The 23,907-nt window shown below is 42.5% G+C and overlaps 2 protein-coding genes across 5 annotated transcripts in view; both read left to right on the forward strand.

The window, feature by feature from the left end:
- mmp17a (matrix metallopeptidase 17a) overlaps positions 1-3,555 on the forward strand; it is a 65,957-nt gene extending 62,402 nt beyond the window's left edge. Inside the window, exon 10 of the mRNA XM_076283357.1 lies at positions 2,992-3,555. Coding sequence (XP_076139472.1) covers positions 2,992-3,323 — 332 coding nt within the window. The 3' untranslated portion in view covers positions 3,324-3,555. The remainder of the gene's footprint in view (positions 1-2,991) is intronic.
- Positions 3,556-12,304: 8,749 nt separating this feature from the next.
- Positions 12,305-23,907, forward strand: part of ulk1b (unc-51 like autophagy activating kinase 1) — a 30,685-nt gene continuing 19,082 nt past the window's right edge. For 2 of the 4 annotated variants that reach the window (XM_076284756.1, XM_076284757.1), the window contains exons 1-5: positions 12,305-12,917; positions 13,625-13,717; positions 13,808-13,849; positions 21,927-21,959; positions 22,818-22,854. In XM_076284756.1, coding sequence (XP_076140871.1) covers positions 12,828-12,917; positions 13,625-13,717; positions 13,808-13,849; positions 21,927-21,959; positions 22,818-22,854 — 295 coding nt within the window. In that variant the 5' untranslated portion in view covers positions 12,305-12,827. Of the gene's footprint in view, positions 12,918-13,624; positions 13,718-13,807; positions 13,850-18,317; positions 19,005-19,066; positions 19,937-21,926; positions 21,960-22,817; positions 22,855-23,907 lie in introns of those variants that run through there. The other 2 variants (XM_076284759.1, XM_076284758.1) reach the window with 2 other exon arrangements.

Here is a 23,907-nt window from a genome sequence, read left to right on the forward strand (position 1 = left end):
ATTAGGCACACATAAATGTGCGTATACTATAATATTACAGGCAGTTTATATGGTGTAATACATGCACATACAAATACATATACTAAATGAATGTGTATCAAAGAGTGTATGACGACCATTTAGTTCAGCACTGCAGTCTAATGCACTGACAAATAATGCAAAACCAGTATGATTTGTGATGGGTACATGGCATGGTTTTTGTTTGTTATTGACATTGTTCCTGGTAAATTGGATATGGCACTGGGTCAGTTGATGCTGATGCATAGCACATTCATCACCAGACAGTAACTTTTGTCAGAGATAAATGGTTCACACACACACACACACACACACACACACACACACACACACACACACACACACACACACACACTCACACCTAGCCAAATATGCACCAAGCGCTCTGAAGTTTGTGCCACCACAGTAGGTGTATTCGCTGTCAACTTCGCTCATTTGAGGATTCTCCTCCAGTTTGGATGATCTCCTGTATAATTCAGCAGCTTGAACAAGTCAATTTTGGAGCTTGTGTTAAACATCCCAAGTTTAGCTATACAGTCTGTGTGTGTGTGTGTGTGTGTGTGTGTGTGTGTGTGTGTGTGTGTGTGTGTGTGGCTGAGCCTGATTGTGTAAGTGTGTCTGCGTGTCTGTGTGTCTCATTTGGCGGACTTCTCCTTGTAGTGGGGTGGCTCTTAACCCAGTGGAGGAGAAGCACTCTGTTCTTCTCCTCTCTGTTGGACATCCATTATTCAGAGGCAGACTGTACATACTGTACAGAGGCTGCTGGCCGGCGAGTACTATACATCTTCAGCACGCCGTGCAGAGACTGCCCATGTCAAAGAGATTAGAAGAGAGAAGGGGCTTATGGGAAGTGGAGTTTTTTTTTTTTTTGGGGGGGGGGGGTGCGGACACATTTGAAGAAGAGGGAGGGAGGGGTTTTTATTTTCATTTGACATGTTGTCTTGGAAACGTCAGCAGTGCATGCACACTTTGGCTGAATGAAGTTGGATAAGGGCATTGTGGAGAGCCTAATGTGACCATGAAAGTTAGAGGAAGTGTGTGTGTGTGTGTGTGTGTGTGTGTGTGTGTAGTACTGTACAGTACAGTGTGTGCTGGGAAAAACAGGTCCTTTAGTGAGCAACAATAATGGTAGCAAGAGCCAGAAGAATCCCTCACACACACACACACACAACACAATCTAATTAATTATTTAATAGCTAAACACACACACACACACACACACACACACACACACACACACACACACACACACACACACACACACACACAGAGACACACACAGGCTTTCACCACGGAATTCATACTGACCATAGAAAGGAGTCTCTTGCCCCCTTTGTCTGTGCCTCTCACTCTTTACACACATACCAGAGTCCCATCAGAGTAGCCTTTGTTCAAATGTACCTTTCTGACTGCATCTTTTAGTCGTTTCTTGACTCAAACACACACACACACACACACACACACACACACACACTGAGTGAATACACTGTAGAGAGGAACACAGTGTAGAGAGAATATGGAGTTGCCTTCCTTCCCCTTTTGTTTGAGCCTCAGAATTAGTTGTGTGTGTGTGTGTGTGTGTGTGTGTGTGTGTGTGTGTGTGTGTGTGTGTGTTTGTGTGCAACTGCGCATGCTTGTTTGCCTGTGTGTTTGTGTGTGTTGACTCCCCCTAGTGATCAAGTCTGTTCCAGCTCCAGCTTTCATGTTTGATGTATGCTTGTGTGTGTGTGTGTGTCTCTGTGTGTGTGTGTGTGTGTGTGTGTGTGTGTGTGTGTGTGTGTGTGTGTGTGCGCTCTCCATCTGTAATTAAATCTGTGTGTGTGCCTGTGTATATCATGAATTTCTGTGTATATGTATATATATGTATGTGTGTGTGTGTGTGTGTGTGTGTGTGTGTGTGTGTGTGTGTGTGTGTGTGTGTGTGTGTGTGTGTGTGTTGGGAGAGAGAGAGTATGCACCCAGTGAGTCGGCCGTGTCCCTGGCGTCCCCTGTGCCCTGTGGGGCTCCACACCTGCTCAGAGCCGGGCGGCTGTGGGAACTGGAGCCACTTCAAACAGCTCCCGGCCAGCGGCACACACACACACACACACACACACACACACACACACACACACACACACACCACACACCAGCCCAGCACTGGGGCCCTCCGACAGCTGGAGATAAACACCAGACACTGTGACAGATAAACAGACAGACAGACAGAGAGAGGGAGAGAAGGATGGAGAGAGAGGGGTGGAGAGAGGGAGAGAGAGAGGGGGGTGGAGGGAGAGAGAGAGGGAGAGAGAGAGGAAGAGGGATGAAGGCAGGGAGGGTCGTGTAGGCAGAGTGATGGAATGAGAAGTGTGCTTTATATAGTTGTTGCCTTCAATTGCGTTCATCGTGTTCATTACTGTTGTTTTGCCACTACTGATCATATACTGTTAGTTGAAGCTTTCTCAAAGCTGCGCATGAGTGTGTGTTATGGCCAGCTCATAATCAGGAAGACAGAGGACTGTAGGCGCCGGAACAGCAAATGGAAAACTTAACAGAGACGAGCACAGACTCAAGGATGAGGACACCCAAGAGAGCAAAATAAACGAGAGAAACAGAGATGAGGTGTTTCCATTTTTTATGAGAGGGATCGAAATGAGGAAGGGGGAGACGTGTACGCACAGAGACCATCAGGTAATGAGGGGGAGAAAGCGAGTGCATAAACATTGATGAAAATGTATTTCCTACGGGGAGAAACAGGGAGCCATTGAACTCGGCCATGTATTTTGGAGGGCTGCTGGGTTTTGTTTTCTGACAAAGAGAAACTCCTTTTATTTCTCCCCTGGTGATGCTCTTTCTTTCTTGCTCCTTTCTTCTTCCGCACAGTTTTTTCTTCTTGCCCATCTGCCCATGTCCCCCCTCTCCCCCCTTTCCTTATTCATCCAACTCTCTCTCTCTCCCTTCTCCTCCTTTATTAATCCATCTCTCTCTCTCTTCCAGGCGCCTCATACTTCTTTAAAGGGAAGGAGTACTGGCGGGTGATGGGCAGTGACATGGAGGTGGAGGCCACCTACCCACGCTCCATCGCCAAGGACTGGCTGGTGTGCACCGAGATGCAGTCGGACTCGCCGGCCACCGAGGCCAACCGCTCGGACACGCGGCTCCGTGGCCCGCACCACGCCGACCACGCGGAGAACGGCTTCGAGGTGTGCTCCTGCACCTCGGACCACGCCTCGCCGGGGGGCACTCAGCTCTCCCTCTCGCCCCTCTGGATACTGGCCCCTCTCTGGACACTCTGGATGGCCCTATCGGCGGCCCCGGGGCCCCTCTGATGACTGACAGGCCGAGGGAGCGGGCGAGCAAGCAGGCGGGCCGTGGACTGGACTTGAAGACCTGGAGCGTTTCTGGCTACTAAGCCCCACACTTGGGCCAGGTGCTGGGAGGGCCGAGGCGAGACAGGGCTAGCTGGCTCATTTGGAGAGTGGCAGAGGGGACAAGACTGGACTCATAACGGCTCCCCTCTATCAGACTGGCAGACGCCGATTAGGCCTCTGGACACCTCTCCACCTCTCTGTCTGGCCGCTTGTTCTTGTGTTTAAACTGGAATAGTTCAATTATCATTATTATTTTATTATTATTATTATTATTATTATTATTATTATTATTATTATTATAAGCCCTTCCTATTTCTCATAAGTACTATGTTTGTAATGGTGATAACAATAATAATAATAATAATAATAATAATAATAATAATAATAATAATAACTTGGAGCAAAAACTTCTCAATGGGGCTCCCTGCGTTTCTGCAGTCTAGGGATGAGAGGCATCATGGGCTGTTTCCTGTCACATGACCTCTCATCATTCTGATCACTATAAGTGCTTTAAGAATCCAATCACTTGTTTCTCACTGCTGAGAACCTTCTGGAACGTGTTGGACCTCTCTTTCCTCTGACCACACGCACATAGTTACTCATTCTCTCTCTCTCTATCTCTCTCTCTCTCCACTTTCCAGTTATCTATCTATGAGTCTCTTTCTTCTGTTTTTGTCTCTGTTTCAATTCATCTCGTTACAGTGCATTTAATATCCGGCAGGCTTTTCCCAGAAGTGACAAAATAGTCATTGTCTGTATTTTTATAAAGCAGCTACAGTCACTTATGAAGGACTTGCATGATCTGAGATTCACTTTGCCTTTCGTTGCCACATTTACCCATATATTTTTGTTTTGTTTTTGTTTTTGTTTGTTTCAACATGTTCTCCTGCTTTGGAGACAGAATGCTGTTTCCTTTGGTTTAAGTTTTTCCCTACTAATATCTCAGTGTGGAGGGAGTTTTGTGGCCAACACAGAGAGACTGAAAATGCCAATCAGCTCCAGACTCTGGATCTGTTGATAGTGCACACATATCACAACTGGATTTGTCATAATTGCTAAGAAATATTTACATATATAAACATATATGTACACACAGATATATTTAAAGTGAAAGGTTATATGGCAGTTGCAAAATGTAAATTCTGGGCTGTCTTTTCTAAGGTGAGATATTTTTGTAGAAAAAAAATAATAAAGTGGAGTTTGAAGAAGGCCTTTGGTGAAATATGGTGGTTTTATTTCTAGTCTGGTTTAGCACAGAAGGACTGAATGTGCGTATCTTTCTGTAGTTTTCCTTTTTCTTCTCTTATCTCTGTAGTATTTTTTACTGCACACTGACACAGTAGCCCTGGCCACCGTAAGGCAGATATTCCCCGCACGCTGTACCACCAGATAAAATGTGTGTTCTGAGTTCTACCCAAAAGAAGAGAGACAGAGAAAGACGCCAGGGTCTGTCTCGAACACTGCCCTCCATTTAAATGATGCTTGAATTTAAAGCTCTCCATCTCAAATGACTGGGCTTTCCATCTCAGTGACTCAGGTGTCTGCCTGTCAACATGTTTAGTTTTCTGCGTCTGCAGTTAAAATATCTGTTGTGTGAAGCCCTCTTATTTGCCCTACAGACAATGAATACATGAGAGGATTTAAATAATTTGCCAGACAGTAGAAGAGATCTCTTCAGTGGAGACCAAGTACTTTTGCCACCTTAGTAACCGGGTAAAGGAGAATTTTTAATTATTCTAAATGTTTATCTAGGATGATCAGCATTCAGGTACGTCTTCCACGGATCCAGATAACAAAGACTCTGAAAGAAGCAAAGTAGCCGAGAGGAGGAAAGTGCTGACCTGCCCAGCTTCTTAAACTGCTCGATTGTGAAGCTAAAGCCTGAAATGAAATGTTTAGCACTCTGTAGCCAGACAGTCCTGCCAGAGACTCACAGGTTACATCATTCATCCAACAGCCTACGTCCAGACTATCACAGTTCTCCAAGGTTTCATCATTCAATATTTGCCCTAACTGTTTTCCAAAAGTCCACCGCTGCCCATAACGAGTCTATGTTTAGGTCTCAATGCAGCAAAAGGTCGGTTCAAGGTTTGTGTCTGCGCTTTATGTCGAGGCCTGTGTAAAGGTTTTCCGCCTGGTCCAACAGAGTCCAACAGATGTGGAAATGAAGAAACCACACTCAGAGGCTGATGCATCAAGCTAAAACAATGAAGCAATAGATGGGTTCCAGGCTGACTACTGGCTTCAGCTTCTGACTCCCTACAAGTAACATTTGATGTAACTCTTGATTTGCGGAGCTTGTTATCAATTTCATGTACAAACACATCACTTAATACAGTGTGCACATTGAGAGTTTAATACAATTTTGTCAGTGTACAAAAAGACTACATAGCCCAATGTACTAATTGGCCAATGTCGTTACACATAAAAGTCAGGCCCCCCTAAAGCAAACCAGTGCTAACAGTCTGAGATCTAATACATGAAAATAATCACCAAAATATTACATAATGTTATATTTTATTTATTTGATAAATAGGGTAGCTGATGAAACCTTCTGAAACAAATGCATGAGTGGGCGTCTCACATCAGTGTTTCAGAAACAACTTTTAGAAGACTGCTTGGAGCAGTGATATTCAGTGACACAGCCCAGTGCCATTACAGGAGTGAACCGTAAAGGCAAACATGGCCTTACTTCCAAACAAGACGTCCTGGCAGACAGCAGAGACAGACTTGTTCCGTGAGCTGACTGAGAAAGGTGTGTGTGTGTGTGTGTGTGTGTGTGTTTGTGTGTATGTGTATGTGTGTGTTTGTGAGATATGGCAGGAACGTTGTCACATCCCAGCTCAGAGGCCTGGCTCCTTCCTGGTCTGATTGTGTGAGGAAGCCATGCATAGCTAATCATCTTTCTTTCTTTAGGGGATATGGCCCTCACAAAATAAACAGAGACAAATGTGTGCTCACTCACAATTATCAAACAGGTACGATACGGGGTAACACTGTTTTGTCTTGTCTTTTTTTAAACAATTAGTTCTAAGAAAGAACCCATGAATTCAAATATTGTCTGATGAAAAGAGATGTTGCGAACAGCGGAAGATTACAAACAAATACAGAATTGAAGAACAAAGGACATAAACAAATCAACTTTCTGGTTCGACAGCTGAGCAAAGCATTGGGAAATCTAATATGCTGAAGATCAAAGCAAAGCCAGGTGTGGATTTCCACATGCATTGTGGGTTGGGGGCTCTGGGATAATTTCTTTGCCGGATGTTGTGGCAAGGGAAAAAGCACCACACGTCAACAAAGTTTCCTGACATGATGAGACTACCATACATAATATAGTTTATATTGATAGCACAAACTTCTCAAAGCTTATCTCCCCATGAAAAGCAGCAGGCTCTTTTTTACATCATAGAATGGGATGCTGATAAGGCAGAAATCTTCACTAAAGTCTTTAAATGTCTCAAAGTTGTTCTTTAAATTTTGCCTGCCTCAAGACTTGGGTGGTGCGAAGGCTATAGTCTGTGTAGAGGAGATTCAGCCACACTGTTGCTCCAGATGGTTTTCCAGACAGCTTAATCTATCGCCATGCGGCTACCTCTGCAGGCCATGGAGTCCAGTCAACACCTGACAAATGGGGCGGATACATCGAAATCAGTGTTGGGGAAACTCGCTAGCAGGAGACTGCTGAATGGGGTATAAGGGAAACTCCTGTGGCTAAAGACAAAGAAATGAGCCCTGAATGTTATGAAATGTGAATGGGTCTATAAAAAGGTTTTTCATTTGCCCTATAGTCTAAGCCTAAACCTAAGCTGGTGTTGCCATAGATCATTTTTCAACATTCTCTCTGGCCATCTCTCTTTACCTCTTTCTTGCTCTCTCTCTCTCTTTCTCTCTCTCTCTCTTTCTCTCTCTCTCTCTCTCTCTTCTGTGCAATCTAGAGCCATCCTACACTCCAGTGATCACCGGAGCTTGGGAGCCCATTCCAGACCTGGGAAATGGAATGAATGTCTGGCTCAGTCTCTGCCGGCGCCACCTGAGTGCGGTGGCGGCTTAAGGGGAACTGAAAAGTTGAAAACACCGGGATCAGGAATTTATTTTCTGGAATAAAACGTCTCAAAATGTAAAGCTAGAAATAGGCCTCTCTACTGCACTCTTAGACAAAAGTGAGCTATCCATTATCCTAATATTTATTCAGGATGTTTATGGCACATTTTTCAGGGCTATAGTCCTTTTCAAAAGCTAGAACAATCAGTATAGGTAGGAACCTGTCAGTGTGATACATTTAAAAGCATTATGAGAAATGTAGTACTGATTATATGGCTAAGTTTGGCTAAGAAAAGGTGCACCTGCACTGATAGTCTAGTTGTAGAAAGTGCATTAACCTTACATTTTTACATTTGTACTCGCTTGAGATGAGAAGATGAGAAGATGAGAACTGGTTAAGAGATGGACAAGAGATGGACCTCGTTTGGCACTCAACTGGATGTCTGATCCTGGTGGAAAAAAAGGTCCTCAAGGCCTATAAACCTGTGAGTTTTCTGAAGGTCACCTAGAGGCCATTTGCAGTTTTTCATTTTCCACTGGCAGAGGTGGATAGACATGACACTTCTTCCCTGGTATTTTTAACTCTTGCCCAATACTCCATCTGAGCTCCATCTCTGATGCTGATATCATCTGACCTCCCATCGATTTTATTTTACAGAGAGCTCAGCTGTACTCAAAGTACTCCATGTGAAGATACACAAACAGATTAGATTCTGTTAGAAAGCTGTGGTGCTGTATTTTGGAACATGTTTTTCATCCTGCCACCAATTGTTAAGAGGAAGAACTGGATGAGTAATGGTACTTTAATCTAAATTTACCCAGTAGCCTACATAGCCACACACATGAATAGAATAATACACACACACACACACACACACGTGACGTGAACACACACACATGCACACACACACTGAGTGGAGCACACAGAGTGAATGCTGACTTGTAACACATTAAGACACAAGGGACCAAAACTATTAGGACCCCTTTTAAGTCACTACACCAAGTTTCAGCTGAGGTGTTCAAACTCTTTGATCTCAATTTTACAGCAACATCTCCACCTCCTTCTTTTTCGCCAGCCAGTCAGCATTCACACAAACACACACACACACACACACACACACACACACACACACACACACACACACACACACACACACACACATACTGAGACACGTGCGTACATACCACGCTCCGCTCTAAAATATGCTGGAGGCTTTGTCAGCACAGCCATCTTAGGCAAAAGCTCTTTTGTCCTTATTTCACTTCACTCCTGTGAAGAAAATTCCGAACAGAGAACCACAACCGCTGTCGAAAACCTGCCGAGCAACTTTCCCGCTCTCACTCATTTCCCGTATGTCGGAGAAGCGTAGTGACGTTTCCTGCTTCTCCCCTGATGGGATGGAAAATGGCCTGGCACAATAGCCACATAATTAACTAGAGCCTAGTGCACTCGTCATCTGCAAGGCAGCCTTCTGAGAGCACAGGGAGAAGTGTTGGGATGGCTGGGTGCTCAGAAAACAGAGGTATACGTGACCAGAATTCAAAGCATCTCACAACTGAGTGATGTGTGCATATCTGTTGTGTTTGTATATATGTATGTAAGTGTGTGTGTGTGTGTGTTTGTGTGTAGAAGTGGTGGGAGGTGGTGGTTAGTAGGAGCTATTATATGGCACTAATCATATTTATTACGGCCTCTCCCACCACATATTGAAACGCGCTTCAAGTTGACTGTGGTGTACGCTCTCAACACCCACCTTGCTCAGAGGGAGAATGCTAAGCAGAAACGTAAGCATGAGTCCTGCATATACTCCTGGGATGCTGGCAGCTCTCAGCTGGAGCTTTGGCTTGTGTGACCATTCTCCCCCATTCACTGGTCAAGCTGCCAGCTATTGATTATTCACAAGTGATGCTGCAGGCTGTCTGTGTCGATGCCATATCCTTGGAAAGTACAGCAGCATCCCCTAGTGGCAGGACACAGTACAGCAATCGTACCTGCAATTGATGGTCTGGAGTAACAGTAGTCTAGTTTTTGTTTTCGTCCATTTTTGTTTGTCCTGAAGAAGATCTTTGATCTCCAAGTGCACTTCAAGTTCTGTTTGTTTTCACTCTTTTTGGTGATGTTTTCTTCCTACACATCATTGTTGCCCCTTTCTCGTTCTTACTAGATGAAAGACAGCAGCTTTGCAGTATGAAATATTTCACTGAAATTACAAGAGTTCAGATGAATGCCATCTATCTCATAATTTATTCAATAAGAAATATTTATGACACTATGCATTTTTGGCTCAGGTTATCACAGTGTAATTCTGCCTAGGAATAAGCTAAATAACATATTTGTGCTGAGCTAATTCAGAAGTATCTGGAACAGGATTGTTACTTATATTTTATGCTACAAGAGCCCTTGTAGGCCTAATAAATAAACTAAAAGTTATACATTGTACAAATATACATTTTAGAACATACACTGAGAAATACATTCAACTATTAGATATGGCACAAACAGCAAAGCAGGAGAATTTATATTATCTGTGACACTATTTGGTGTCATTAGAGTGCTAAGGCAGTTGATGTCATCATAGCAGGTATGACAGGAACATAAATGACCAAGACTGAGCTTGTGTTCAAATCCTGGGAAAAATTCCTTGAGACCATTTCACAAAGCCAAGACATGAAGGTTTGTTTTCTTACAGGTACGTGTGAACGAACGCGCAAATAACTGAGTCATGAAGCTCTTCTAAGACTGTGAGTGCGATAGCTGCTTGTGGCCAGGAGGAAAATGTAAAATTCAGATGTATGCAGAGAAAATGGCGATGTCGAGACGATAGAGTTTCAGAAACACTAAATTATGCTTGGGGCTTGAATTTTGTACAGAAATCAATCAAAGGTGCAGCAAGAGGGATGAAAGCTGAACATTTGGCCTGTTTTTATGCATGAAGAATGTGTGCAGAATGTGGCTTGTATAATTATTTGAAATGAAGCTTCCATACTGAGCTTAGAGGGGGGGGGGCAGAATTAGTCAACCTTGGTGGCAAAGAACAAGGAGAGAATATTGAAATCATTTGTTCTGCGACCAGGGAGAAAACAAAATTCTTTCTGAATTTCAAATTACCTCAGCCATATGTTAAGAGGTGGTCTTTGTCTTTGTGCTCTTATGTCACACTAGAGAAAACATTTAAACTTTTTTTGTTTGTTATACAGTTGAATTGTCTTCAGTAGAATGAATACAAATAACTCTTGATGACAGAACCTGAGCATCTGGAGTGCTTTTCAACCAGGTTTTTCATTAACTGCTTGAACAAAGAAAGGTCTACTGAGCACTACAAATACTGAAATCTAAAAATGCATTTAAAATGCTAATATAAAATCAACACGTTTAAGTTTTCACGCATACTAAGCAATACTACATCAGTATTAATCTCTACTGTGAAATCTCCCAACGTCAACAACAAGGTCATATATCATGACCATACATTGAATGGTGGTAATTATTGAAATGCAGGGTCGGGTGCAGTCTTTTACATAAATTTCATATAAAGCATTGCCCACCTTCCTAGGTGAAAACAGTTTATATTTATACACTGCTACCTGGTTTAATTTCTGATGAATATTATAATTCATGTGTTGACTCATAAATATCAGTCTGTTGACTCCATAACTCTTAAGCCCATCCCTTGAGAGGAGTAATTTTCTGAGCTTCACTATACTGTTCTGTGGGTCCTCCATTCCAGTTATGACGATTTGAGGCAATGGAAACACCTCCAAATAAGAAATAATGTAGGTTATTAATGACATTAATTATTTATGCATTGTTTTATTATTATTATTATTATTATTATTATTATTATTATTATTTTAACACACATACATTTTGCTGAAACTTGTATCAAACATATAGTGCCCGAGTTTCGGGATATATTGACTGTTATGATTCTATTCATTTCATGCATATAAGACTATAGTTATATTTATAGTAAAGTGGCTTGTATGTTTCTTAGCCTTTCTACCTAGCCTCTATTTTGTTGGCTGCTTTGTTGTTGGACTAGCTAGGTTCTTTTTGTTTGTCCTGCTGTTTGTCGGGCTATTTAGCCTACACAGAAAATCCCAAAAGCCCTAAATAGCCTAGTGTCTAAATGACTATTGACTATTAGCGGTTTTGTTTTGTAATATTTGACACAGTATCCCTCAAAATGAGAATAATAATCCTACTATGGTCATTTCAAAACCAGGCCAAAGAGCCAGCCACACATTGCCTTTTGGGGACGTATTTTGACAGATGTGCTCATAATAGGCCTACCTGTATCTGCGATTACATGGCTCACCACATGATGTCAGTAGTTGCCTGCCTACATAACTTGTTCAGGAGTAGGCTACATGCGGTAGTCAATTTATTGAAGTCAACAAACAGGAGACTGTCACTGATTGCAAATAAACCACAGAGTGAATTCCATAGCCTTAGTGAACGTCTTAAGTTTCTGCAGACTTTCTAATGGTATCAATCGTTGAAAATTACCCTATGAATGGAAATAAGCAGGCAGTAGCCTATTAACAAAATAGGCCTATGTAAACAGGGCTCAAAACTAGCATTAAACTGTGCGGAAGGACCTAGTACAGCCCTCCTTATTTCTGTTAATCTGTTAAGTTACGCTATTGTTATCAAAGCCCACAATAGTTTAGTGATTGCTACTTGGCATTTTGAAATCCTCCTCGGTTTAGTTTTGTAGCATGGTCAGATGCATCGACCGCATACCCCAGACTACTACACTACACCTTTGCAACAACGCAGCAGACAGTGAAACAGTAAACGTAGCCCATGGTGTCGTGACAGCAGACTTCCTTGACGTCAAAATTCAACATAAGAGACTTGCAAAGTGCGCATGCGCGTACATGCTGTTTCAGTGAAGCTGGGGTCTTTGTTGAGTGCAGTGAAACAGACTCCCTCTGTAAATATATTAATGTTTCAATAGAAACTCGAACAATAGACGAATAGCTACATCGAGTGTAAGAGGGAATTGAAAACTAGCACGTATACTTATCGTCAGTACTGAGAGGATTGTTACTGAGCTGACAATATAGACTGTATACAAACAAAACCATCGCTCTTCTTAAGGTGGTATTGGGAGATATCTTTAGCTCAACACTTGTCCTTTTTGATATTGCGCTAATTATGTTCACAGACATGGGAGCGTTCCATCGTTAAAAGGAATAGTATTGTTCCTTTTCCTCTACAAGCTATCATGAAAGAAGACAGTTATTTCTTCTTGGAAAGGCAGATCCTGCCATGCGAAAGAGGGGGTTGCGTTTCCTGCTGCCTCAACGTTACCGTGGAACAGAGGGTACCAAAGAGGGGAATCCAGTGGCCTGCATTTACTTCTGATACCATTTCATTGAAATAGTGTTTTACTAAACATAACTGGGATTATGGAGACAGTTGGGAAATTTGAGTTCAGCAGGAAGGACCTCATCGGACACGGAGCATTTGCTGTAGTGTTCCGAGGCAGACATCGAGAGGTGAGAAGTTAACTTTGATATACATATATATATTACTGGCTATTTCTGTCCTCCAACCTTATTTGGATTTGTTGCACGTCTCTCTTGCAATTCTATGTCGATTTCTTAATCGTTGTAGCATTTATAACCGAAGAAGCCCGATGGATGCCCAGTTTTGTCGTTCACAATTGTGCCATTCCACCTTAAATAAAAGAGAGAGGCCTGGGAAATGATCTTATGGTGCCCTGCAGTTTACCAGAACGAAACAAATAATAATAGTTGTTTTGTGCATGCAAGAGACGTCAACATGTTTATATTTTTGCATCTCTTGCGAAAGTTATGTTTCTGAAAAATCGAGGATACAAAGCTCTTTTGTTGGCTCTCTGTTTTTAATAGAGTAGGGATAGCCTACTGAAGTTGAATGTATGTTAATTTTAGATAGGCCTAGCATTAAACTACTCACTCCATGATGCACTGAATTTAATTTCATAAGATACATCCTAGCATGGGTAACTGTTAGCTCTATATGCATTGGCAGCGAGATGTGCCGTGACATGTCCATAAGGCCCACAGAGCCCATTCTGGCACCAGCTGATCCTGAAACCTACAAATGAACTCTATTATAGCCACTGTTGATGAACAGGCCTACGTCTATTGACGGAATTGTGTATTGATTTGCACCAATGGTCTGCTATTCAGCTGCACTCACACATTTGTTTTATTTTCAGAAACACGATTGGGAAGTGGCTGTGAAATGTATTAACAAGAAAAACCTTGCAAAGTCACAGACACTTCTGGGGAAAGAAATAAAGATATTAAAGGTAGGATAAACACTGCCATTATGCATTCAAAGACTGTACCGTTAGCATCTCTCACCGCCCAGTGGGGTAACTAAATCTCTCTCTTTTCAGGAGCTTAAACACGAAAACATCGTCGCCCTATACGACTTCCAGGTATGTAATAAATAGATTGATTTCGCATTGTTGTGGTTTTCTGCACATTGTCTAATAAATCAATGTAGAACAGTTATAACCCATCACGTATGCCTAAGAAAATGAAGACAACAAATAAAAGATACATTGTTATTTAGATAGTAGTGTGTAGGCCTACTCTGAAGGAACAACGCACACACGATGCGAACATAAACATAAGGTTAGATGAAAACCATCTCGAACCCCTTTCCGTTCGCCTAACATCCGTCGCGTGTTCATCTGTTGACATACCATGAGCGCGTTAGTTTATTGGTCCGTTTAGAGAAGCACGTATCGGCGGTGTTGTCTGCCAGTGTCTTACGAAGCAGCCTACTGCGTGCGAATGTTAGATATAGGTCATATGGATGAATGTGTTTCGCTGATCCAACATTATGGTTTTAGTTAATTATAGTAGTACCATTGCAGCAATGTGTTTGTCGAACCTGTTCTACTTGATTCCTTTAAAGAAGGTCGAGGCAATTGGCATAGTGTTTTAAAAAGAATACTGTGCTGGAGTTTGGACCACATCCATTTCAGTTCTTTACTCGAAGGATGCCTTAATTCTGTTGTTGTGTATGGCATCTGTGTGTGCCTATGTATGCATAAATGAGCTTGCAGTAAGCACTGCAGTGAGTATGGTTTGGCACCGAGCCACAGGGTATATGCCAAGTTGGGGTGAGCTGCATCCAAGGCCGTAGTCATGATGTCAACATTGGGGGGGACCAAATCTGTGGTGTGGTCTGAGGGACCCCCAAACAGAATTTCAATACATTTCCTACCATGCAAAAATATTATTAAAAATCACAAGCAAGTCGTTAGTTAGGTCAGTCAATTAGGTTATTCCAAACTTTTGACGGACACAGATGCCCCCCCCCCCCCTGTGAAAAGAGAAGGGTGGAGAAGAAGCAACTTCACTGGTCCACCGTGACTCTATATTACACAGAATGTGGTTCTTTGACGTATTACTTACACCTGAAGATTTTTTTAAACTAAGGCTTAGACTCATAGGTTTGGAGCCTAATAAGATTTTGTCTTTTAATTTAGATTTTATTATGCTGGCGGCTAATCACACAATTTTAACATAGTTTGAAAGGGACAGGATTCAGGAATAGGCTACTAAGACAGGCCCCTCTTCTGTCTGACTCATCTCATGTTACCCCTGTATGCATTATAGACTGGCTTCTGACAGAAATGACGTTTTGTGCCAACATGTAGAAATACTAGGCCTACTACAGCCTTTAATTGGTGAATGGAGGTGCAAATTCCTTTCTTTGGTTATTGTCCGCGATTCACATAAACTGTAGGCTATCACGTATTGTAAACGTCGCCACATTTGATCACGTTTTGCCTGCATGGATGCGCGATTGAGTGCGCATCTAAACTAGATGTACCGCAGAGCGGTACAAAATATGACCGCCGCCCAGTCCAGCACATTTTTTCCACAAAAAGAAATCACGCTGAAAGGCCTATATGATTCTAACTGTCTCACTAAATTGCATTATCCACACTCAATTCTCACTGGTATCTGCTAGACAACAAGTACCAAAACATGATTAGTTCATAAATTTCACATGTAAAATTAATTTTATACAACCCCACCTCCATCTTGCCTGTTTATAATTCTGAGAAATTCTTGATTGTTTGTGTTATGTTTATGTTATGTGTGTGAGTGTGTGTGTGTGTGGGTGGGTGTGCGTGCATGCTTGTGTTTGTGCCTGCGTATGTGCCTGTGCATGCAAGCGTGCATATGTCTACTGTGTGAGTATGTGTCATACGTATGATTACTGTGAATGTATGTGTGTGTGTGTGTGTATCTGTTTGTGCACATGTGTGCACATGAAATGAGTTAACAGGACCCCTGGAGGCAAACATACGGAAAAAAAATGGTCATCCTAGGCCCTACAGTTCTCAAGATATTCACAGAGAACTGTGTCTGCCCTACCCTCCTTTCGGGGGGTCCAGTCCAGCGGGGGGGGCTACAGATCAAAACGAAAAATGACGGTTCCATGCTATCCATGTGGGGGTACATGCCCACCAAGTTTCGTGTACCCCGGTCTTTCAGTGTCCCGGGAATCCTTGTTGGTGTACGTCACTAAATGTACACATATATTATTTTATTGTAAGGCCCCCCATGAACGAAAGTACACAAAACTTGGCATGCATTCGGAGGGTGTCATAATGATCCTACACTTTTAATTTTGTGCAGTTTTAACCTTGTCAGCCAGAGATATTGTGATGAAAACACCTAATTTTTTGCTTTTTAATTTTTAACTAGGTGGCGCTATACATGAAATAAGTGGTAATGGGATGGGTTGACATGCCCCCTTAAGACCAACATACATAAAAAAGATGGACCTCCTAGGCCCTACGGTTCTCGAGATATTCACAGAAAACTGTCTCCGGCCACCTACAGGCCAGTTGGTGTATAGTAACATAAATTAATTTATTGTGTGGCCCCCCATGAACGAAATTCCACAAAATTTGGCGTGCATACAGAGGGTGTCATAATGATCCTACACTTCCAATTTCGTGCAGTTGACTATGTTAGGTCACAGATACCTTCAATTACAACACCTCATTTTTACTTTTTTGTGTTTAACTAGGTGGCGCTATACATGAAATGAGTGGTTATCGAATGGGTTGACATGGCCCCTTGAGATCAACATACAAAAAAAAATGGTCCTCCTAAACCCCACGGTTTTCGAGATATTCACAGAAAACTGTGTCTGCCCTACCCTCCTTTCGGGGGGTCCAGTCAAGCGGGGGGGATTACAGATCAAAGCGAAAAACGATGGTTCCATACTATCCATGTGGGGTTACATGCCCACCAAGTTTCGTGTACCCCGGTCTTTCAGTGTCCCGGGACTCATTGACGGATATTTGGGCATGCGAAAAAGAAAAAGAAAAAAGAAAAAGAAAAAAAATCTGACTAAACCTATATGACCTTCGCTGCGCGGCGGTCATAATAATATGCAAGATGCAGCAATCATTTCTAAGAGGCCTATACACGGTAATTTCTGGCATTACTACTAGCTTATGAATGCATTATTTATGTTGAAAGACGTGAAAGAAATGACACAGGCTTGCACAAATTCATCATTTAAAATAAAACGTTTCACTTTCGCTATCATTGCGAAAATAGGCTACAATATGGAAAATGTTCCCTTTCAGTCTGATCGGCTCCAAACATGTATGGAATTTCTTTAGCCTGTGCTACACCTTTCCAAGAAGTTTTGTGAAAATTGTACCGGTAGCTTTTGCGATATTGTTGACAGCCCTACCTCACCGCAGTAGGGTGCAGTAAATGGAAGATTTTGATAGCGCACGCCACTAACGAAAAACGGAAAATCACCAGGACAAACCACTCAGGGTGTAGGCTACTCTGGAACCATAGGTCACTAATTTGTGCGTTATTTACGTTTGATTACATTTCAAATATGTGTTGGTTTCCTGTAGGCCTAGTATAGCGCTTTATTCTTTCTTTCTTTTTCTATGTCCGAATATTGGGGGGGACATTTTGGTCATATTTGAATATTGGGGGGGAAACGTCCCCCTCAATGTATGGTGACTACGGCCCTGGCTGCATCGCACACATGTGTGTGCTCTACTCAGCTCCACAGTCTACACCACTGTCTCCGGTCACTTGCTCGTGTGTGTGTGTGTGTGTGTGTGTGTGTGTGTGTGTGTGTGTGTGTGTGTGTGTGTGTGTGTGTGTGAGAGAGAGATAGAGAAAGGGGGGGATTATAAGTGTGTGGTTTTGAGGCTTTGAGCAGTGAAGGAATCCCTGAGAATCCCTGAGAAGCTATTGGAGAGGAGCCTTAATTACCACCTTGAAACCTAAGTGGATAAATTTGAGGTAACAGCCCTAAGCCCAATATAGAAGCTGGGTAGCCTTACCGTTCATAAATTAACAATGAAGGTGAGGATATCACCCCTCTCCTGTTCAGAGACAAATAAAGTGCCTGTGCTGTGGTCATTTATAAGACCGTAGTCTTCCACAAGAAGTTAACCTCTGACAGAGATAATGTCAACCCAATGTCCTATACACACTTTCCGTAGGATGTCTCTTCAATGTTGTCTTTCTGGTTTTAACCTGTTGCTCTCAGTGCACTCACTGTATGTCAGCAAATGAGCCCTTCACTCCCCTTGTGCAAAGGCAACACAGCAATACGTATTCCAAAGGCTTGTGTTTAAGATAATTTGTTCTTCATTCCTTTCCCAACTTATGTTTTTGAACCTGTGGTTCCTCTTGCACTGAGCAACAGTACCATTGTAACAACACATCACCAGTAGGCTCAAATTAACCTGACGCATGGTGGTGTGGTGTATAACTGTGTGGCTGACTGAATATTTGTGAACACAAGTTTAGGCACTATTTACTTCAACAGATAGGCCCACTGTTGGAATGCAGTTGTTAAGGTTTGGACATTATTTATTTATTTATTTATTTTTGTTGATGTCACATAGGCTGAGGATGCAGAAGCCTGGTCCCAATTACAAGCTCTAATTGAAGGAGCCCAGGGCCCAAGAGAACACATTGTGCTGAGGGAACTTTGTACTTTGGAACGATAGAGTGGGCCCTTTTTGTTTAAATTTCCTCATTTGTGCCCGCAGAGAAATTACAATTTCTCTGTCATTGTCAGAGGGAGCCTAAATGTGAAATTTGATCCCTAAACAACATGCTCTGGCTGCCTCTTATCGAGCTCTGTTTTCAATGTTGGTTGGTCATGAAGATTCATTCTCCATTTAATGGCAACCCTTAATGGCAACAAAGTGCCCTACCAAATAATTCCTGCCTATGCAGAGGGCTTTCTGTGCGTAGATATTAATATCGTTAGAGGTAAGGAGATGGATATGCTGACAGTGAGAGAGAAAATGTAATCTTAAATGCTTTAATAAAGAATATCATTCACATTAGCCCATAGTTTTACTGGACAGCACCTAGGCATCTGAGAGGTTGTGCCAAAAGAGATGCACAGGCACACAGTATCTTAGCCCAATCTCTCTTCTCTGCTTATTGGTTTCTCTTCAATTGGTTCTCAGCCCCTCTCTCTCTCGCGCTGTTCCATACCCTGAGTCAGCCAACTGATGCCCTCTATCATCATATCACACACCCTGTGGTGGGGGCAGAAGAAATGTAAGCAGCTTATCACACATCTCTGTGCGAGTCGTCAGGCACGTAACAGGATAGTTTAATAAGAGTTCACACTTCCTCAGGGACACACACACACACACTCTCTCTCTCTCTCTCTCTCTCTGTCTCTCTCTCACTCTCACTCTCCGACTGCCTCTGTCTATCTCTATCCCCGTATGGAAACAGAGAATATTTAGAAGGGACAACAAAAAAAGGTTAGTTGAGTGTGCTGAGTCAGCAGCCCTTTGCCTGCCACCAGCAGTCCATCCGGCAACCCTGATTGGTTGATCAGGGCAGGCAGAGCGAGTGGGAGGTCAGCTGTTGCTAAGAGATAAGTGGGCTTTTTGAAGTGGCTGTGCTCTCATGTTGTTTGGAGGCCTACTCTGAAGTTGGGGGCTTGAGGATGGGGATGTAGGGTTGAATAGGGTTATGAGAGCAGAAAGAAAACAGGTGTCATCTGTCAGACATGCTTCACTGTGTGGCTTTAGGTTGTTGGATTTAAGTTTGGGGTTACTGTGAGAGAGATTACCGAGTGTGAATCAGATATTTTTAATACAATGTACGTAGTGTTGTTCTTGTAATTGTGACTGTCTCCATTTCTCTTGTGCATTTCTTTTCATTAAAACACTAGCCTGAGACTTGCACAACCTTGTGCAGTGAGTGCAAAGTTGTGTTTAGCCTCACAAACATTATGAAACACCTTGGAGTTAGTCATGGTGTTGTTTAACAGTAGGGGCAGCCATTTCAATACAGTCAATAGAGGATGTTACTCTTATACTCTATTTTCTTTTTAAAAATGAGTTCAAGTAGAATTTAGAGTGGTTAGCTGTGTCAGCTTTCTATCCCCCTCTTTTCTCTGTTTCTCTCATTCTCTTTCACTTCATTGTTAGCATTCATGTCATGCTGGAGCAAAGAACACATGCAAGTTCCTTCCTGTACCTACTGCATTGACATTGTGTGTGTGTGTGTGTGTGTGTGTGTGTGTGTGTGTGTGTGTGTGTGTGTGTGTGTGTGTGTGTGTGTGTGTCATGTGGGTCATGCTCTTAGGGCATAGGGTCAGCACCAAATCAACACAGGCCCCATTGCATTGGCCCTCCAAATGCAGATGTCAGACAGGTTAGGGCTGGGCAATATATCGGTATTACGACTACGACCGATATATTTTTGAAAACGATATGTAGTTGAGACAATATCGTAATACCGGTATTATGTCAAATAATGGGCCATTTTATCAAAGCCACTTGCTCTTCTGTGTTCAGACCATTCAGATAGCCGCAGCTCTGCTCAACTGCGCCCCTTGCGTGTGCACGTTCTCCCTCGCAGCCATGCTCGCAGCACTACAAACTTTCAAACATGACGGACACTGAGTCAGATTTTGTTTACCTTGATCAGAGGTTGGTGCTGATGCCTATTCCGTCGGCACATCAACGGCTAGACCGAGAATTCTCGTTGTGAAATCAAAATTCCACTGGAGCTCCAAGCGGTTTTGTACACGCAGATTTAAGTTACAACACTGTTTAGCAGCTACAGCTCTTCGACTCACGGTAAAATGTCATTTTTGGTACATAGCCTAGCTAATTTAAATACACTGATGAATGCTTGCGTTTAGCGACAGTAGCAGATCTAAACTCCTCAGGGAGACAACCTAAACGCTGATTTTATTAAGAGGATATGCACGCGACTCGCGAGCAGTTAGGGCATCATTTTTTATGATTCCTGAAACCCCATTCAATCGTGCATAGGGATTTTCCTTACGAACCGGAACATGCAAAAATGAACGCATACAAAACGACGGTAGCGTCTATCACACTCTTGATGAGTGACTCAGTTACGTTGTTTAAGTAGCCTAATTTTTTTAAAACTTTTTTTGTTGTTGATAGCAACATGTCTAGGCCATCATAGTCTACATTTGCTTGTCATCTAGGCCCTATCAAACCCTTACAGGTAAAAAAACTGCATTGTGTGACAAAACTGCAGGTTTTTTCAATATTGTTGTGCCCAAAATAGCCTATTGCATTGTGCAGTACAATGTAGGCCTGCGTTGTCAGTCAGGGTCAACTTTTGGTCTTTTGTTATTTGCGCAGCTTTATCAGAGCAACTGTAGCCTATGCCTATTGTAGGCCTATGTTATTGTTTACACTTTTTTGCACAGCTCTGTTAGAGCAGTCTGAAATTAATATAATTAAAACTGGCTGTGTTGTCATAATTGTTGTGTTGAGTGAATATATGAAGCACTTCGCTCTTTCTGTTTGAAATATCAATATCGTATCGATATCGTATATCGCCAATCAGCCCCAAAATATCGGGATATCAGTTTTGGTCCATATCGCCCAGCCCTAAGACAGGTCCATTTCAGGCACAGACAAATGTCCCTGCAGCAGCTGACCCTGTAATAGGTCAAGCAATAGGTGGAAAAAAGGAACCACACACAAGAAAGTGTTGTGTTGTGAGTGCGGTTTTCTTTCCCCACCTATTACTTGACATGTGTGCAGAAACAAACCTGAACATAAGGTGCAGACGTCAACCTTGAATTCCAAGCTCACACTGTCATAAGAACAGATTTGATGATAAGACCAAAGACAGAAGGGGAAAAAAAAGCTTCTTTTGAAGATTCTATTGTGATTTATTCTGAATAGTCTGAATTATATGCACTGGATTATTAACAAGAATACACATGTTCATTCTGTTAGTATAGTTTAGTTATGAAAGTGAAAATTATAATTTATTTGTTTATCTTTGTTATCTCTTAACACTCTTTTCTGCATTTCTTGTCAGACTGTGAGGCTGACATTATGTTTGTCCTACCATTGTCTTTATTGTTATTTTCTGTGCAAACAAATAATGCTGTTTGTGGCTGAATTCCTCTCTGTGTTTTAAAGATGTTAGCAAGGAGTGAACAAACTCAACATGTTTGTGTCTTTTCAGGAAACGGCGAGCTCTGTGTACCTGGTAATGGAGGTGAGTTATGCACTGTGTGTGCACGCCTGTGCTTCTCACCCTGACTGATTTGCACTTGCTGATAAATGAGGGAAGCTAAGCTGCCATGCCTGTGGGGAACCTGAACTGTCTGCGTGTGTGTGTGTGTGTGTATGTGGTGGGGGGTCACGTCGAGGGCCTTACATAGTTAATCAGTATAATGCACCTAAAACCCAAGTCAGGGCCTGCTTGCTTTCTCCCTAATGGCTTAGTGTTTTTCACTCCAATCAAGCAACAACAAACTCGACTGTACTTGTTAAGGCCCTCTTCAATGGTTACATACAGCAGTCTTTATTCTAGACTATTTGCCACCTTCCAGTTACAAGTTACAAGTTAAGCTTGCTGTTAATATAGGTGTGGTTTAGATAAGTCTTCAATGTAGATTGGATCCTATATTCGTCAGTCTTTTCAGAATCAAAACCACCCATAAGATTCTTTACAATTGGTCCCATATAACACAGTTGGACCTGGATTGTTAGGCAAATGCATAAATACCCAAGAAAGACAGTGACTTAAGAGGTGAGAAGTTGTATAATTGGCAACACAATAGAGGTTCACACTCTTTTGTTGTTGTCTCAAACTTCGTAATGGTTTATTATCATCATAATGAGTATTGTAATGCTTCTTCCTTATCTGTTAAATAATAACACACAGCATTCCAAGTTGAATGTTAAACATCCATCTTCCTTTGAACCTAGTAGCTGCTGGGACTTGTATGTTGTGTATTGTAATTACTGTGTCAGGGATTGAAGTTGACTTGGATTGTTGATTTCCCTGTTATACCTGAAACCCTCAAACCTCTTAAGTTAACCTCTGCTTCACCTCCATTTCCAATCACAGTACTGCAATGGTGGAGATCTTGCTGACTACCTACATGGTAAGCACATTCAGATGGTTTTACTACTTTTGAGCTATTGCTCTACAATGTGCACATTCCCCCCCAAGAATCCCATGTTTGAAGCCTTGCAGAAACTAGGCCTAATACACTAACTAGCTTGTAGGTTTGTTGTGAATGATGGTGAACAATAAGGAGAAGTATTTCAAGTAGTTACACATACCATTAACATTATGGAAGATAGGCAAAGAGAAGAGGATTTGTACCATAGAAAGTGTATAGAATAGTCTCAAAATACAATACAATACAACCTACCCCTGAATACAGTTTTGACTCTGATCGTCCTCACTACACCGTTAAACTTAAATCTCGACCTCTGCTACTGTGCAGTGTCAAAGCATTTCTCTTGAAAGCTTTGGTCTGAAGATCCGAAAGAGCATACAGCCACCCCGGCAGAGGATATTTCAGCAGCTCGAGCCGCTTGTTTGTCTCTGATAAGCACACAATGGACTAAGATGTCGTGCTTGTCGTCTGCAAGTCTGCCTGGGCGAGGATGGGAGTCGCTAAAGCCCCATGGCCCAGCCAGTCGGAAGATGACTGCAGATAAAGGGAGAGATGACTGAGTCAGGCCCCTTGACCTCCCCTGTGGGGGCAGGAAACCTCTCCAGGGTGGTTTGTTTTAGGAAGTGTACAAAACACACGGGTGTGGTTTAGGCACTGGGTGGCTGGAGAAAGGCAGCTGACGTTTTTAAGGCTGACTATCACTGCACAAACTCTGTTGGGGCCCGAATACAAAATGGATTTATGAAGGATTGTGTGAGGTGGTTTTTAGCGCTGGGAAGCAGATGCTGTGTCAGCTGACTTGTGTTAGTCATGAAAACAGAGCTGAGGCGCATTCCCTCGGGACGAGCAGTAAACACCCTGGCTCTGTCCAGCAGCACGGAGAAGGACAGGCTGCTGGAGAGTTTATCTTCTGCCCACAGTATCGCTCACATTGCCATATTTTTCACTTGAGCTCTCTTGAAGTTAACAGCATTGTAGCTACAAAGGTCAATAGTTTGTCTAAGAAGGAACTGGCAGCACATTAATGTTAAT

This window comes from Alosa pseudoharengus, unplaced genomic scaffold (genome assembly GCF_046254945.1).
Source record: "Alosa pseudoharengus isolate Yale_2024_CS ecotype anadromous, Long Island Sound unplaced genomic scaffold, YU_APseudo_1.1 YU_APseudo_1.1_scf_14, whole genome shotgun sequence".
Lineage (NCBI taxonomy): Eukaryota > Metazoa > Chordata > Actinopteri > Clupeiformes > Clupeidae > Alosa > Alosa pseudoharengus.